This window comes from Exophiala viscosa (assembly GCF_022695815.1).
Source record: "Exophiala viscosa unplaced genomic scaffold EDD37scaffold_4, whole genome shotgun sequence".
Classification (NCBI taxonomy): domain Eukaryota; kingdom Fungi; phylum Ascomycota; class Eurotiomycetes; order Chaetothyriales; family Herpotrichiellaceae; genus Exophiala; species Exophiala viscosa.
The window spans coordinates 604317-620941 of NW_026944356.1; the positions used below are offsets into that span (position 1 = coordinate 604317).

Genomic DNA, 16625 nt, shown 5'->3' on the forward strand with positions numbered 1-16625 from the left:
GGTGATCGAGAGCCTCCGATCTGACCTGCAAGGCCGTCGAATTGACATGCACATGCAGCAGACGAGCGACCAGTGAGACAGCTGATGAGGAGCCTGGTGGACACTGGGGGAGAGATGAAGCCGCTGTGCTTGGCAGGGGAAGTTTCCCTTTTGAGACCTATTCACAAATTCCCCTGTTGGCTGCCCCGGTTCACTTTTGCTATCACGATCTAGTGACCACGAACTAGCCAGCATCTCGCAGTATCACATATGGAGTATTCGTTCTACAACATCATTGGCCAACAGTGCAGTCGGTTCATAGAGAATGGTTGCTTCCACTATCGATGGGGACTGAGCAGGGTGGAAGATTCTCTGAGTTACAGGCTAATCGAGCATTTAGAAGTAGACATGTTGAATGGCGCTGCTGATGTACGGACAGAAAGTCGCTGTGGTCAGCTTTTAGTGCAAGCAAAAGCAACTCTGTCCGAAGCAATTGAACAAAAGCCACGCCTAGAACAAATATCTACACGAATGCGGGCTGATCAAGGGTAAATTACTCCGCAACCAGATGGCGCCTCTTCAACCGAAAACAGCTGTGTTGTTCCTCGCTTATCCCACTCTCGAAAGTACTCGTATTTAGTGTATGCCGCTCCGGAGCTGGCGGACCATCTAACCTCGTATCGCTCCATTCTCAGCATCAATCTGGATCAGTGGAAGCGTTCACTTGTCAATGTTGTATCGCATCCATTCTCCAACAGCCTTGAGACTCTCCCATCGCACACTTTCGTCCGAGTCACCCATCAACTCAAGAAGTCGAGCTTTGAGACCCAGTCGCTCGAGAGTAGACCGATACTCTGGCACTTCTTTGACCAGACTACCCACATCATTGCAGCCAATGGCAAGTACCTTTTTTTCAGATTCCCATCCCTTACCGAGAATTTCGGCCAGCTTCTTCGGAAGTTCGCCTTTCTTGTCCTCGAATATCTTGCGAGCGTTTTCCCTCCAGAAAGTGGGGTTACGATGTGGCGGCGACCAACGCAAATGACCTGAATTGACCTCGTCGGCGTATTCATCAAATGTTGTTTGATTCTTCGTGTAATCCTCAAGCATGCTATTGAGACTTTGAAGGTCTTCTAGCAAATCTGGGTCTGTCAGATGTCGTCCAGAGAGGTTGCTTAGCAATGCAGGAAGCCTGGCGGTCGTTGCAGCTGGAATCAAAGTATCCTTGTTGGTCGAAAGTAGATTGTTGAGTGTGGCGAGCAACAGTCGAGTCGTCTTCTCCTTTGGCGACATCCGCAGCAGCTGTGTGTATAGTGGTATAATTTCTTCATCCCTGAATCGTTGTTAGCTTGAGTGTGGAGACATCTGCAAGGGAGCCATACTTTTCAAGGCCGTCACCAACCAATTCACCTTCAAAACTTAGCTGCCAGATCACAAGTAGCACTTGATACAACAATTGTAGCCCGACACCGCCACCGAACTTTGTGTCAGAGCTTCGAATGCTCGTTCCCCCGCTCCACAGAGTAGAGTCGTTATCTTTTGCAGCTCCCACAGCCTTTCGTAATATGTCGAACAGTGGTTCTACTGTGTCGGCCTTCTGTTTCCAGAACAATTCTTTAGACCGCGTAGTCCGCAGTAGTTGTGATAAGTGTTGTACGCCAATATCTTGTAGTCCACTGTCTTGGTTCTTCACCAATTTCGCCAGATATGAATAGACTTGAGGAAGTGCTTGGTCATCGCGAGGGCTTGGTTTTGATGAGGTTGTCAGAGAAATGGCAATGATGTTGACCAAGAAAGTGGCCGAGAACAAGGGAATAGCATCTTCCGGATTACCAGGCTGGTTCAGCAGGGCAAGGAAAGTCTTATAAGGTTCAGGTTGTTCTAGGATGGCTGTTGCAAGAGCTGGCGCATCTGTTCCAAGTCAGTAAGTATTGTCTTCCGCAACAGCAGTTCGAGCGCATATACCATTGATCAAATCTGTCGCCAGGACCAAGATGTACTGGATGATATCACTCCGTTTGGATGCCTTCTCGAGCACACTCCCACCATCTGGACCTCCTACTAATAACGTGCTGTAGCTTTTGACGTCTTTCTCGATGGTTTGCTTCCTCTGCTCTTTTCTGACCTTGTCCACTGATTTTATCTTCTTGAGTTGGTCGTCGGTGAGGTTTCCAGCTCGAACAGCTCCATCCCACGGTATCTATGGAATTGTCAGCTTTGGGCAATGTCTGGATTACGTCGTAAGGTGACCTACCGGGCGTGCTCTGATGTTGTTCTGTAGCGAGCTAAGGTAGACCGGCTGGCTCAGCGACATCTTGAACACTGACTGCGAAATCGAAGACGAGGCGTAGTGGATGAAGGAACTCTGTCTCACATGAATGCAGGCATAGCATACAAGAGGTGTAGAGATTTGGTTGAAGGTCAATTCAGAAAACCTATGTCATCGCCTAATCGCTATCGAAGCTCCAAAAGCTAGAGGCTATTAGCGATGGTCGTTCTCCAACAATGCATTACTTAACGCCAGATCTCCACCACTGCGAACCTACACTTTGTCCACGAGGGACGCGCCATCAATACTCACACTGGACCACTGGATCACTCCTCAAATAAGTATACGAATCCGCCACACTGACATGCGCTATGTGTTCTAAGGACTCGAATGCACCTCCAGACTTATAATGCAACTATCTGCATCGTGCCCGAGGCTGCGAAACCTCCCTAGTAAACACTCGAGGTGATGTTCCTGCGCCATGGCTTCGAAACCAAATTCGAGGTGGAATTTCCTGCAGCAGGCGGTCGCGTCTGTAGAGTCTCGTCTAGACAATATCCTCGCCGACGATCCACAGAACCCAGCCAGCACAGTACCGCAACCCTCTCGCGAGACCAGCCCGGCGGTAAGAGGTACGTAAAAAACACACTCGGCAGCATCGCAGTATTGACTCAGTTGCAGTCTCATCTGAACTCTCAAGGACTAGCAGCAATGCCTCTAACACCAATGACCGGCTCCAAGAGCGCCTCGCACGGGCGATGGCAGCGAAGAAAGATGTTACTCGAACAGCGTCGCCCATGGCACCAGCTCCTGCGTCGGATTCCGCTACGAGTGACAGCGCAGCCGCAACGACCGAGCCCGTCGGCCTATTGACTGACGACGCCGAGGCTGGCTCTTCGGCGCCTGAGCAACCGCCTGCTATCTTGGTGGTAAAGGTGGAAGACCAGGCTGAGCCTGATCTTGACACCGACAAGAATGAGCAGACATTGAAGGGGACAGAAGGTCCACAGCCAGAAACACAAAGGACGGATCCTATAGTGCAAGTTGACAGCGACTCTGCTCGGCCCTCTACCGACGCCCCGAGGGATAGTCAGACGCTGTCTGATCGAGCCTCGCAGGACCTTGCAAGAAAGAGTGAAGATGCTATGCGACCGGCAGAGAAGAGCACACAAGAACAAGAAGACATCAACCACTATATCGAACGTATCGATGCACTTCAGGCGAAATTACACTATCTGAGCAAAGAGGCGGCAGAATCAGCAAGGAAAGCTGCAGGCTCCGCAGATGCAGGAAGTTTGGAGCGCAAGATCTTGGAAAAGGATGCAAAGATAGCATTGCTTATGGATGAGGGTCAGCGACTTTCGAAAGCAGAGATGACCCACTTGACTGTGCTCAAGAAGTTACGAGCCCAGATCACGACGAACAACAAAGAACAAGACGCAGCAAAGCTTCGAGCCGAGAAAGCAGAGCGCTCACTAAGAATGATGGAGGATAGGGCAAGGAAGGCTGAAGCCGCAAGCAAACGAGCGGAACAAAGTCTGGCGGCAAGCACGGCTGGTGTGAATGATTTCGAAGCGGTCCGAAAAGAACGCGAAGCACTTCAAGCGACCTTGGCAGATATGAAAACTCAGATCTCACGAGCCAACGCAAGGGCTGAAGCGGCCGAGAGCAAGGCGCAGGCAGACCAACTAGAAAAGGAGAGAAGGAGGATCGCCGACTTACAAGATGATCTGACCAGCGCCAAAGTTGAGCGGGAGATAACCGAGGAGAAACTGAAAAGAGAAATCAGAGACCTCCAGGCCACGCTTGAAAGGGAAAAGGAACAATCCCGTGTCATGGAAAGTGAAATGCTGGGCGAGCAGGCAGCACTCGAAAGCAAGCTGGAGTCCTTTCGTGTCCGTGCAGAAGAGGCTTCGTCTGCAGACCACGGTCATGTACAGGCAAAACTCCTCCGCCAAATCGAGACCCTGCAGACACAATACGCGACGGCAAGTCAAAATTGGCAAGGCATTGAGAGCAGTTTGCTTGGAAGGATTACAAACCTGGAGAAAGAGCGTGACGACATTGCGGCAAGGGAGACAGACCTTCGAAAGAAGCTGCGTGATGCTACCCTGAAACTGAGGAGTGCTGACAAGGAGCTCGAGCAAGTGCAAACCAAATTCGCAGAGATGGACAAGTCTGTGGCTGATGCAGAGGCCGAGGTTCAGCGATTGAGCCGTAAAGCGACCCAATTCGAAACCGAGCTTGCCACTGCTGTAAAAGATGTCGAGATAGAAAAAGCGAACGCTGAGAAAGAGCTGCAGCGCAGACTCGATGAAGAAAAGGCGAAATGGACAGCCAGCCTACAGATCCAGCGAACAGGCTCTCCTGGGCTTTCCCGCAAGAACTCAAATCTGGGCTTCGATATCAACCATTTGATGAGCCCGGTTCAATACGAAAGGCCCAACAGCCGCAAGTCTTCGATGATGCCAACGTTCGACTGGAACGCACCTTCCCGTCAGTATTCGAACCCTTCCTTCAGGAACCAGGTCAACGGGACCATTGCAGAAACCCCATCTGTGGTGACCTCGAACGATGCAGACGACTTCTTCGCCAACATTCCCCCAACACCTCATTCCAACAACTCTCCGCGTGCCGTGAACGACCTAATTTCGACTTCCACGGTCGGGGCCGGCCCCTCTGTTCAGCTCGTTGAACGAATGTCTGCGAATGTTCGTAGACTCGAAAGTGAAAAGGCTGCTTCCAAGGACGAACTTACACGACTCACCACACAGCGTGACGAAGCCAGACAGGAAGTCGTGAATTTGATGCGGGAGGTCGAAGAAAAGCGGAAGCTCGAAGCCCGACTAAGAGCTCTCGAAAAGGATCAAGCCGATCTGAGCCAACGCCATCAAACCACTCTTGAACTTCTCGGCGAGAAGAGTGAGCAAGTCGAGGAGCTCAAGGCTGATATAGTGGATGTGAAGCAGATGTATCGGCAGCTGGCGGATACCATGAAATGATTTCTGATGTGTTGATCATCTGCGCGATCTCACTCCAAATTGATACCCTCTCTTTCGGCAGCTTTTAATATGTAGGATCGTACTTTGGCGTCAGGAACGTACTCGATGGCAAGTCTTCCATCACTGTCTTTTTTGTCCGTCTCTGCGCCAGCTTTCAGCAGCTCGATGGCCACATCTCCATTTCCTTCGCTGATAGCGTGGTGCAAAGCCGTCATTCCATCCATATCAGTCGCATTGATAGGACTTTTGTGCTGGAGTAACAGTTTCACAATTGGAACGCTGCCAGCCGCCGCGGCTCTGTGCAATGGCAATTGTCCTCGCTTGTCCTTTGTCCTGGCGGAAGCCCCATGCTTGAACAGTGTCTTGCAGATTTCGAGATTACCCTTCGAGACAGCGAAATGTAGTGCCGTCGCACCAGAGTTTGTAGGGATCTTGGCATCAGCCTCTTTCGATAGTAACAGCTCAATGATCTCTTCGCCACTGTTGTCTTTCAAACTGGCCGCAATGGCAAGTGGCGTCCATCCCGAGCCGTCTTGTGCATCTGGATCGAAGGATCGTGTAGATGTGAGGAGTTTGACAATGTCGAGATGATTGAATGCGCAGGCCCAGTGTATCGGAAGCCGTTCATCCTGGTCGACGAGTGATGCGAGTTTCGGGTTTGCCTGGAAATAGTTACTACCATTCAGATGGGATGCGTATGCTCGGGAAGACTCACGCTCAGAAGAGAGTCGACGACCTGGACTAGACAGAAATTGTCAGTAAAAAAGCGTCGCGTGAAGACCCGGATTGCTCACTTCTTCCCTCCCGCGCCGCCTCGTGTATAGCGTATTTGTTCTCTTTTGTCTCAGCCATCACGACTGTTCTGACTTGCTTAGGCAGAGGGACAAATGTCGCGGCCAGGAAACACAAATGGCAAGGCTGTTTCCCCGCATTCTCCGGCGAAATTATTACCGCCAATACGGAAGAAGTTCGTTCAAGCTTGGCCAGTTTGTAAAGTTTTCCCTCGATACGATCTTCGCTCCCAAAAAATAAGCCTGCGCTGCCTTTTGCTTCAGACACTTGCAGGATCAACCCGGGTACGCTGCAAACATGGCACAGGTAGCTGGTGCAGCACAAGCGCTCACAGAGCGGACGCGATCCATCTTCGGCAATGACTTTGGCGACCTGACCGAGCCTACGTCCTCCACTTTATCGATGTCATTCAAAAGAAAAGTCGAATATGAAAGTGTTCGCGAGTTGCCCAAAGTGTTGGCAGAGAAACAGGCGAAGGCCGCGGCCGGTCGAGGACCCAAAAGACCAAAAGTACAGGCTGGAGGCAATCAGCTAGCGTTGGTGAAAAGCGAGGGAAAGCCAGGGTCACAGACACAGTCGCCGCAATCCAATGGCACAGGAAACAGTCTGATTCGAAGACCGAATATGCAACAACCTCGACCGGATTGGCATGCCCCATGGAAGTTGATGAGAGTGATCTCAGGACATCTGGGCTGGGTACGAGCTTTGGCTGTCGAACCTGGAAATCAATGGTTCGCATCCGGCGCTGGAGACAGGACGATCAAGATCTGGGATCTAGCGACAGGACAGCTCCGCCTTACGCTGACAGGACATATCTCTACAGTCCGCGGCCTGGCAGTGTCACCGCGTCATCCTTACCTGTTCTCATGTGGTGAAGATAAAATGGTCAAATGCTGGGATCTGGAAACAAACAAAGTGATCCGACACTACCACGGCCATCTGTCCGGTGTCTACACAATGTCTCTACACCCAACACTCGATGTCCTGGTGACAGGAGGCAGGGATGGTGTGGCCAGAGTATGGGATATGAGGACTCGATCAAACATACACGTTCTCAGCGGACACAAGGGGACAGTCACGGACGTCAAATGTCAAGAGGCGGATCCGCAAGTCATCTCTTCGAGTCTCGACAGCACCGTCCGTCTCTGGGACCTCGCCGCCGGCAAAACTATGGGTGTGTTGACGCACCACAAGAAAGGAGTAAGAGCTCTCGCTACACACCCGAAAGAGTTCACTTTCGCATCCGGATCTGCAGGTTCAATCAAGCAGTGGAAGTGCCCTGAAGGAGCCTTCATGCAGAATTTCGAAGGCCACAATGCCATAATCAACACGCTGGCTGTCAACGAAGATAACGTGCTGTTCAGTGGTGGTGACAACGGAAGCATATCTTTCTGGGATTGGAAGACGGGTCACAGATTTCAGTCCACGGAGTCGATGGCACAGCCTGGTTCTCTTGACGCCGAAGCTGGTATCATGAGCAGTACATTCGATCAGACTGGGCTGCGATTGATCATGGGCGAGGCGGATAAGACGATCAAGATCTGGAGACCGGATCCAGAAGCGACGCCGGAGACACATCCGCTGGATTGGAAGCCAACATTGGGAAGAGTCAAGTACTGACATTCCCACTAGCAGCACTTGTGGTTGTCAGGACTCAATGATACGTTTAGCGATGGCGTTACTGTGGGTTTCTGGGATGGAGACTGCATCTTCATACATCTCAGCTGGATCAGCTTCTCCGACAAGTCTATGTCCAGCATTGTGCCCCTTCAAAAAGGCTTGAATCCTGTATACCCACCATCGACAATCTTCTGCAGCTCCTTCCGGTACTCAGCAAGCCCGCCAAAGTAGAACATAACAGTATGCTTCTTGCCAGGCACATTGGCGCCAAAAATCCAGGAATCCGTCTTTCTGAACAGGCTATCCTTGCTCAGCTCCTCGCACAACCTCGTCCAATTGTCTTCAGCCTCGGGCAGAGCCTCGACAACCGGCCCAGCAGGCTTTGGGTCACCGTTGCTGTTACCATTGACTTGCAATTTGGATTGGCTATTCTTCTCGGCTCGAGCGATGATATCCGCAATAAATTCAATCTGAACCTCAAGCGTCGGCGGAAGATTTGTGAAGGGGCTGTTCGGACCAGTAATCATGATCAAGTTCGGGAACTCAGGCACAAAGCAGCCGAGATATGTCGTTGGACCGCCGGTCTTGGCCCAGTGATCCTTCAGACTCTCTCCGTTGCGGCCCTTGATGGCGATTCGATTAAAGTTTCCATCCACAGCATCAAAGCCTGTTGCGAAGATCAGGACATCGAGATCGCAATGCGTCCCATCAGACAACTGTATTCCCTTCTCGGTAATGCTCCCGATCGGATTCTCTTTCAAGCTGACAATATCGACGTTCGGCCGATTGAACTGTTCATAATATCCGGCATCACACAGCGGGCGTCGAGCATAGTAGTCATGAGGAGTCAACTTCCTGGCTTTTTCTGGGTCTTTCACAGTCTGGCTGATTTTCTTGCGGATGAACTTACAGGCCTCCTCATTCGCCTCCTCACTGATTGCTATGTCGTTAAAGGTCCAGAACATAAAGCGGAAGCCATTACCGCGTTGCCATGCATCTTCGAAGATCCGCTCGCGTTTTTCCGCTGACACGCTCATGGTTGGAACGTTGGACTCCTCGAAACCGAAGCAAACCCTGCTATTACGGACTTGCTTCCATATCTCGTCGTATCGGGAGTTTATTGAGTCGCGATACTCTTTGGACACGGGCCCGTCGCCGCTCGGTACACTATACTGGGGTGTTCGCTGGAAGGAAACGAGCTGCTTGACATCCTTTGAGATGGCGGTGATGATTTGTACTCCGGTCGAGCCGTTTCCGATGATGCCAACGCGTTTGTTCTTGAAGTCGTGTTGGCGGGGCCATTTGCTGCAGTATGTGTGAGAGTGGAAGGGAAGGACAAACAAGGTTCCAGGCTTACCCTGTATGATACATTTCTCCCTGGAACCTGTCAAGGCCAGGAATATTGGGGTAATTCGTCTTCGATAGCAATCCCAAGGCGGTAATCAGATAGCGGACGGTAAATTTCTCGCCCGTCGAACATGAAATGACCCAGACATTGTTGGCTTCATCATACTGTGCATTCTCCATCTCCGTATTGAATTGCATGTATTTCCGCATGTCGTATCTCTCGACCACATGTTCCAGATAGCCCAGAACTTCTGGCTGCTTGACATAATGGTCCTTCCAATGGTACTGGATCAGGTCTTCCTTGTCCCAGCTGTAGCGGTAGACTTGGAGAGATGAGCCTGGATTGTTCGATATGGTCTGTGGATAAACACTTACTGTATGATTCCGTGTCGGACATGGCGCCGGGGTATCTGTTCCAATACCACGTTCCGCCTACATCGCTGGCAGCATCGATCACTTTGACGGATAGACCTCGTTCAACGAGGAGGTGGAGTTGATAGATACCACCAAACCCGGCGCCCACGATAAGGGCATCGAAGTCTATCTGCGCCATGGCAGGCGAGAACAGGCAGCCAGACTTAGCGGTCTCGCACAAGATATAGAAATCTGTTCGCGATTGAGGGATTTGCGTAAAGGCGGAATGACAGTTGATCAGATGATCAGGGAGATGATCGTGGAGAGTACTGTCCTGGTCTGATGCCTGAGGCTAGTGATGATCCGAGATGCGGAGAGAGCATGTCATGTTGCGATAACCGACTTGCCGATAAGCCCCGCATGCAATTAGGACATTTTATGTGAACAAAGAATGGACTTCAAGCATCATTTGCAAGCGTAGTCGACCTCGATCGACTCATTGTGCGCGCGACTATGTGCTATCTCACAGCGGTCCAAACTGATGAATCGTGATCAGAACAATTCAGGAGAGTTGAGCGGGGGTTGCCACCGTCGAGACAAGGCTGAAACCCCTGAAGGCCCCTGACACCCAGCAGTCTACTCTGCAGCCCCAACGTGACCACATTTGAGACTTATACAATCGGCAACGAACAGTGATCGACTTGAGACTTCACGAACAGTGTTGCTATAACAATACACCTGGGACGGGAGAGAAACACCCCGTCAATTTTGCTGCTCGCCGCGACCTGGAGTCTTGCCGATGGCACGGCCTGCAACTCTCTTCCCTTGGTTCTTTATACTTCAATCTCGTCAAAGTTAGAGCACAAACGTGAAACGAGTCATTGAATCGTCCGAGCTCAGACTCTACAAATCGCTCAAAGTGTGAAAAACGTGGTCAGCCAGGAGTCGCAGGCGCTGAATAGGGCCTCGAATCTAACGGATATGGCGGTAGCGATCTCCCGGCCGTCCCGTCCATCTCCACAATGCTTGAGGATATGTCAAGAGAAGCATTGATCTGAGAATCCTTTTGCGGTAATAAAATATGGCGCAGGTGCCTCTCTTCACCCGCGTTGACATCCTGGCAGGTGTCAATAAGCTTCCCGAGAAGACTAATCCCCACTGGGAACCAGGTCAGGAAATCGTATCTACTTGAGGTTGGCTTTCGATTACCTTCTCACAACTTAACTTATTATCCAAGATAGATACCAAAAACGGTCACAGCGACAACAACAGGCTAAAACACCTACGGTGCAGTTGTTGCGTGTACTCATACCCTAGTGCAGCAGCTGTGGTGAACAGCACAGCTCGAGGGGCTCGCTCTCTTTATTGCCCTGTTTTGTGTACACATCTGGACATACAGCCACCAACTTACCGCTTAGCATTGACTTGCACTTCCACGTCTGATGGCGCCATATTTCGAAAACATCATCCGACTGAGCGATCCTGATTGAGGGTCAATATTGTGAAATTCTTCTGTTGCTTCATACTGATCATGACCAGTGGTCACGTTCCAAATTTCCAGGAACCACGATCTCGTTCCCTGTGGACGATTATAGGCACGTCTGGAACAACTACTGCACGAGAGTGGTATCATAGTGCCCGTACAGTGAACGAGTTTCATTGGGACGGACCGTATCGAGGCGCTGCTGAATAAGTTCAATCAAGCAGCCTCAATGACAGCTTGTGAAAGCCTCGCCTGCTCCAAGCTGTTCAGCTCATGGCGCGTGGAAGCGTGTAGCCTTGTCATTCGTGATAAGATGAATACTCTCGGATAACAAAGTCTGTCATGACCTGTCATCCAGTGTCGAGCATGTCTCCAGAAAGTCAATCTGATTGGACGCTGTACCAACACGAAGCTGAGTTCAATTAAGCAACCTGTCACAAAGCATGACAGCAACGTAACAGGGTCTTGACATCTTTCTATCTGGTCTTGAGAAGCACATTAGGGTTGGTACCTGGACAACGATTTCTCGAGTGGGGGTCTGCACTACAAATGGTACTCTTGCTTGAAGCCGGGGTAGGATCTTCCGCGAACCCGTGGAGACGGTCTAGACTAGCTGACATGTCTCCAATAATGTCTTCATATGATCTGAACATCAAGTCCGAGTCTGTGCGACTCAGGTTCGAGGCTTCAGGCTGGCTTTGGTCAGCATAACAACCGAGATGTCGTGGTGAGAACATGCGCAGGTGGAAATCGCCCTCGAAGGCATGCTGAGGTCTGTGACAGCAGGTCTAACATATAAAGCAGAAGTACATCCTCTTCCCCAGACAACTCGCGCTTTCAATAGTCACCATCCCATTCGACCTATCTTGACAACCTCTCAAGATGATGTACACACAGATCTTGGTCTCCCCCTCCTGGCCGTCTGCCTACCTCAGGGGAGCTTGGCAGCTCCACAACTGGAGGCTCGAAGCGACAATGTATGCTCCAGCGGCGTCTACTCAGAGTTCAGACCGTATCTTGCCTCCTACACTGTGGCATTGGAAGCCTGCTCTACATCATTCCCTGTCTCATGCACTTCTGCGGGTGTCAGCAAGCGTGCAGCAGCAACGTCAAAGACTACGACAACGACGATAAACTCAGCAAAAGAGTCTTCCGTTTGGTCCAGATTCCTCGAGGCGCTTACGCATGTGAGATCCACAATGTGTTCATGCATTGAAACCGCAACGGTGAGTCCTCTTAAACTGTGTTTACCATATATGTGGTAAAGCTGCAGGTTGTGCCCTGGAAAATCGCTGATTCATGAACAGGCTTGTGCCACCACCACCAAAGCAAAGACTACAAGCAAGACTTCGACGACAACTAAATAGTCTACAACTACGACCAAAGCAAAGACTACGACAACCACGCACAAGTCGAGCAAGTCTACCACAACAACAACCAAGCCAAAGACCACGACTACGCATAAGTCGACCAAGTCCACAACAACAACAACAACAACCAAGCCAAAGACCACGACTACGCACAAGTCTACCAAGTCTACAACCACAACCAAGCATAGCAGCAGCACGACCAAGCACAGCACCTCCATTACCAAGCATAGCACCACAACAACTAAACACAGCACCACCACAACCAAGCCAACTTCGAAGACAACTTCCACCAAACATACTACAACCACGACCACCAGTAAACATCCTTCATCCACATCTACCACTAGAAAATCTTCATCCACATCCACCACCAAACACTCCTCATCTACGTCTACTACCAAACATTCCTCCTCGACATCTACCACTAAACCAGTCACAACCACTACTACCACAAAGTCAACCACAAAGTCGACCACGACTACCAAACCCACCACAACCACAACTACTACCAAACCCACCACAACGACCACTACCACTAAGTCAACCACAACAACTTCTACCAGCCCAACCACAACCACGACTACAACTGTCCCAACCACAACAACCACGACTACAACCGTACCGACCACATCAACCACCTCTACCACTTCAAGCATCTCAACCATATCCGTCATCACAACCACAGCAGGCAACTCAACCATCTGAACCACCTTTTTCACAACCACGTCAGGCATAATCACCACTTCAGGATTCGGCAATACGACCACAACAACAACCACAACAACTGTCTAGACAACCCCAGTTGCCTAGGCTCTACTTTCTTCTTATCGTCATTCTATTCTGCATGCATGACGGATAACAACATCAGTGATGGGAGTCTCGGGTGGGGAGACGATAGAATTCAATTCGGGTATTAGATTTGATTGAAACGTTGTAATATTATCTTATAATCATAGCTTGCAATATCAGCTTTTTACAAGTATCAATGTCATATGAAATGAAACACATTTTAGAGTCTAGACATCAATAACAGGCAGCCCAGACCATCGGCGACTCGTCAGGAGTTTTGTAGTCGCACAAGTTTAAAAGACCGAGGGGTCAGAATATCGTGGAAGGTATTCAGACCGTCAGAGCATAAGATGTAGCTTTGTATGGGGTGGTCTCTAGCCCGACCAGGCTGTGAGCCCCTTAAATGAGGTTGGATTCATTCGAGCTTGTGCGGCTCGGCCATTTTTCTATTGCCAGTGCCCGGGACACAGAAATATAGCTGAATGCATGACGACGATCGTTCTCAGATTTACTTGCATACAGCTTCGAACGAAATTCGCGAGACAAACCTTCTCAAACTGTGGTTCGCACTACATGCACTTGTGGACATTCTTGAGCCATCATCTTCCAGTCATGGTAGACGACTCTGATTCTACATTGTCCTGACCGAAAATCAGTCACGATGAGCCAACAGGCTAATCTTACACCGAGCAAAACTGGTCACCGCAGTAGTACAAGTAAGTACGCGTGTCTTATTCGCTGTTGTTCTTCCTGGGTCTGCAAGTGTGGCCGCGACTAGTGGCGCCTGCCAGGAGTGATTAGCGAAGATGTAATGGCTTGGGGAGTGATTCGTCGGTCGTGGTGCTGGCTTGCATCGTTTTCGAGAGCGACTTACCATCTGGAGGCCTGCTCCTTCCCGGCTTGCTATCTGGAGGCATGCTTCTTTGCAGCTTCTGCCTTCTCCGCGTCCCTCTTACTAGCTGCCTGACAGATTTCTCGCTCCTTCTGGGCTCGTGCAACCTCCTCGGCTTCCAACCGCTTCTTTCTTTCCTCTTCAACTCGCTTCTCATCATAGTATTCTTCTGGCGTACACGTCATCCGATGAAGCTGTTGTGCGTTGGTGCAGATCCACTCACCTTGCGTTTTCGGGTCCGCAGCTATGACTGCCATGCGCATGACTTCGGGACAAACCTCGAAACATTTTTCTCGACCAGTCATGACGACTCGGCGCTCTTCTCCCTGAAGGACACAGAACGGAAACCCGGTAGAAGATGTTTGATCTTCCCCACTGAGAAAGAGCCGTACTCTTCTGAAGTGAGTGTTCTGCGTACACTCATGGCCATCTTCTAACGGCGGTATAGTACCACTAGGGTCAACCTCTTCGAGTATTCGAGTCGTGATTGTGCAACATTTGGCTTGATCGTCCAAGGTAGGTGGGACGGGAAGGGCGATGAATCTCTTCTTTCCCTTTTGATCTGCCCAAACGCGAACGTCTGCCCGGGTAAGATTGCCTTGCGTGGTGCTGGCCACATGGTCTGCTGGCTGGACAGGCCCGCACAAGCTTGCAGTGTATGCCACTGTACCTGGCTCTTGTGAAGAATCCATGATAATAAAGACTTGACATGAGAAGAAAGGTGACGGTCACAACATGAGTGCCTCATGCTCTTTTATACGTACTTCCGTGCCCTCATCATACGCCTGGGCTTACTAAAAAGGCCACATTATCATCTCTTACCCACCGTCCGATGAACTCCAACCCTGGCAGACATTAAGGTCACACCGCAGAACTCGCGACACGCCCATCAAGGAGAATCGGACACGTAAAACACGTCGGCACGTGCTGGAACATAGGCTCATGGCCATTATGAGCTGTCGAAGCGGTCAGCACCTGGCAGCCATTCAAGACACAATTGCCGCTAATCTCACGATGGAGGGTGGTTGCTTACATGGCCCTTGCAAGTCATCGGGCAGAAACACTCTATGAGCCGTCTCAAAACCTATTGTCATTGGAGAAAAAGCCTATCTTTGAGGTTGTGTACATGACGATGTAATGAGTGAGCCTTCCTCGACTGCTTCATTCAGGGCACAGATTCGACGACAAGGATCTGCAGCCCAGCTCAGTTGTTTAGCGTAACCGGTCAACATTTTCACCCATTCAGGTCCTCGCAAGGCACATTTATCATGTGTCCCATCCTTATGAGGTCAAAAGCACACAGGTAAGCATCATACCCCGAGAGCTCGTCATCGTCCAAGAGTAAGACATCGATGGACACAGACTCGGCATGTATGGAACAACCGCAACTCACGTTGAGCCTCGCAAATTCGGTTATGGTCACAGTGTTTCCAAAAGCAGACGTCAATGTGAACGGGGTGGCTAGAAGATGGACTTCAGCATCGCCTTGTGTCACAATTCTCCGAGAGGCTACTGAATAGTCCGCTCCAGTATCCAGCAATGTGGTTAGAGGTACGTTCTCCCCATTTCTTGAGCTTGGATAGCTTAAATCTCTTTTCAGAGCCTTTCTTGCGGCGATCCTCGCTGCATGATTCCGTGTCTCAAAAGAGCATGTGGATGGCTGAGTGTGTGTCCGCCTTCCAGCTTTAGCGATCCGCGATTGCTGCTTGCTACGTGTTGCTTTTTGAGGTGGGCGATCTGCCGAACGATCCGCAGGGTGAACGGGCGAATTGTTCCTGAGCGGAAGTCGGGCTAGAACGTTCACTACCGGGTCCTTACTTGTGTCATGTCCGGACTCGACACTCGCATCGCTAACCACGCCATCGGATTTCAGGTACAGAACAGGCGGGAGCTGGTTCGGCACCGCACATGCTTGAAGCATCGGGCCGCCTTCTTCACAGCGTTGCGGACGTTTGAAGAGACGTCTTTCAAAAAGAATCCTTACGTCTCTTGCTTCCTCTACAACATTGGCCTCTTTTGTGTCTGTCTTGTTTCCGGCTCCGTTGGCCTCACCACTCTGGCAACAAGGCGGCTCTGGAGGCCAGATGGCATGGTCAACAGCCCTGGAGTTCAGTCCTGACTCTAGAATATCCCAAGCTATGGTTGCTCCTGCTCTTCGCATGCTGAATTCACGGGATGTCCTGGCATTGGTGCGGTATTCATTCCTGTCCAGAGCATGCTTAATCCCGATGGCAACCATGGCAGAAATCATTGGATTGGGTATCGTGGAACGCTTTCCAAGGCTGGAAGGGACGAAGGTTCGCGTTGCAGGTCTGCGTCAGAAAACAAATTGAGATCAATCGAGGCCAGCGATCATTGACAGCAAGTTGGCACAATGGAAGAGGGCAGAATTTTTGAGGAGCAGACAAACACCTAGGCTATTGTTGGGCAAAGGAGGATGTGTGTGAAAGTGTGAAAAGATGGTGTGGGCAGAGAGTACGCCGCAGTACGCAAAGTCGCGCTAGTGTCAACATCAGCGGAACGAAAAGAGCCGCTGCATTGTCTCAACCTTCCCATCAGCATGCGCAGGAGTGCAGCGCATGGTTGGCAAGACGGCAGACAGACATGTTCCGCCAAATGCCCAGGAATGGCTCAACAGCTGTCAAGAGTTGATGCCACTGTCGCGACTGCAAGAAGCACCATCCGCAAGATCGACTGAAACCCCTGCCGGAATTTGGTGTCATGCAGC

At 50.6% G+C, this 16625-nt stretch overlaps 8 protein-coding genes across 8 annotated transcripts; 3 read left to right on the forward strand and 5 right to left on the reverse strand.

The window, feature by feature from the left end:
* Positions 1-333: 333 nt before the first annotated feature.
* Positions 334-2449, reverse strand: EDD37DRAFT_363534 (V-type H+-transporting ATPase 54 kDa subunit). The gene is made up of 4 exons (XM_062811887.1): positions 2234-2449; positions 1945-2179; positions 1362-1890; positions 334-1312 (listed from the first exon to the last, which is right to left on the reverse strand). Exons 1-4 carry the CDS (start codon positions 2291-2293, stop codon positions 700-702), a joined length of 1437 nt encoding a protein of 478 aa, XP_062670715.1. The 5' UTR covers positions 2294-2449; the 3' UTR covers positions 334-699.
* A 1-nt stretch (position 2450) lies between these two features.
* On the forward strand, positions 2451-5265 carry EDD37DRAFT_363607 (TATA element modulatory factor 1 TATA binding-domain-containing protein). The gene is made up of 2 exons (XM_062811890.1): positions 2451-2880; positions 2930-5265. Exons 1-2 carry the CDS (start codon positions 2730-2732, stop codon positions 5248-5250), a joined length of 2472 nt encoding a protein of 823 aa, XP_062670716.1. The 5' UTR covers positions 2451-2729; the 3' UTR covers positions 5251-5265.
* Positions 5266-5279: 14 nt separating this feature from the next.
* On the reverse strand, positions 5280-5909 carry EDD37DRAFT_563219 (26S proteasome non-ATPase regulatory subunit 10; the record flags this gene model as incomplete). The annotated part of the gene is made up of 1 exon (XM_062813956.1): positions 5280-5909. A coding segment is annotated over one exon (630 nt), but the record flags the coding sequence as incomplete, so codon positions are not given.
* A 361-nt stretch (positions 5910-6270) lies between these two features.
* Positions 6271-7900, forward strand: EDD37DRAFT_363861 (pre-mRNA-splicing factor prp46). The gene has a single exon (XM_062811894.1). It carries the CDS (start codon positions 6340-6342, stop codon positions 7660-7662), a length of 1323 nt encoding a protein of 440 aa, XP_062670718.1. The 5' UTR covers positions 6271-6339; the 3' UTR covers positions 7663-7900.
* Positions 7738-9562, reverse strand: EDD37DRAFT_680000 (cyclohexanone monooxygenase; the record flags this gene model as incomplete). Its single annotated transcript, XM_062819703.1, has 3 exons — positions 7738-8967; positions 9020-9332; positions 9385-9562. The coding sequence occupies 3 exons, from the start codon at positions 9560-9562 to the stop codon at positions 7812-7814; spliced, it is 1647 nt and encodes a 548-aa protein (XP_062670719.1). The 3' UTR covers positions 7738-7811.
* A 2166-nt stretch (positions 9563-11728) lies between these two features.
* Positions 11729-12921, forward strand: EDD37DRAFT_693621 (uncharacterized protein; the record flags this gene model as incomplete). Its single annotated transcript, XM_062820063.1, has 3 exons — positions 11729-11823; positions 11856-12072; positions 12214-12921. The coding sequence occupies 3 exons, from the start codon at positions 11729-11731 to the stop codon at positions 12919-12921; spliced, it is 1020 nt and encodes a 339-aa protein (XP_062670720.1).
* Positions 12922-13908: 987 nt separating this feature from the next.
* EDD37DRAFT_649171 (uncharacterized protein) lies at positions 13909-14589 on the reverse strand (the record flags this gene model as incomplete). The annotated part of the gene is made up of 1 exon (XM_062818108.1): positions 13909-14589. One exon carries the CDS (start codon positions 14587-14589, stop codon positions 13909-13911), a length of 681 nt encoding a protein of 226 aa, XP_062670721.1.
* A 299-nt stretch (positions 14590-14888) lies between these two features.
* Positions 14889-16312, reverse strand: EDD37DRAFT_364049 (uncharacterized protein). Its single transcript, XM_062811899.1, has one exon. It carries the CDS (start codon positions 16146-16148, stop codon positions 15132-15134), a length of 1017 nt encoding a protein of 338 aa, XP_062670722.1. The 5' UTR covers positions 16149-16312; the 3' UTR covers positions 14889-15131.
* Positions 16313-16625: the final 313 nt, after the last annotated feature.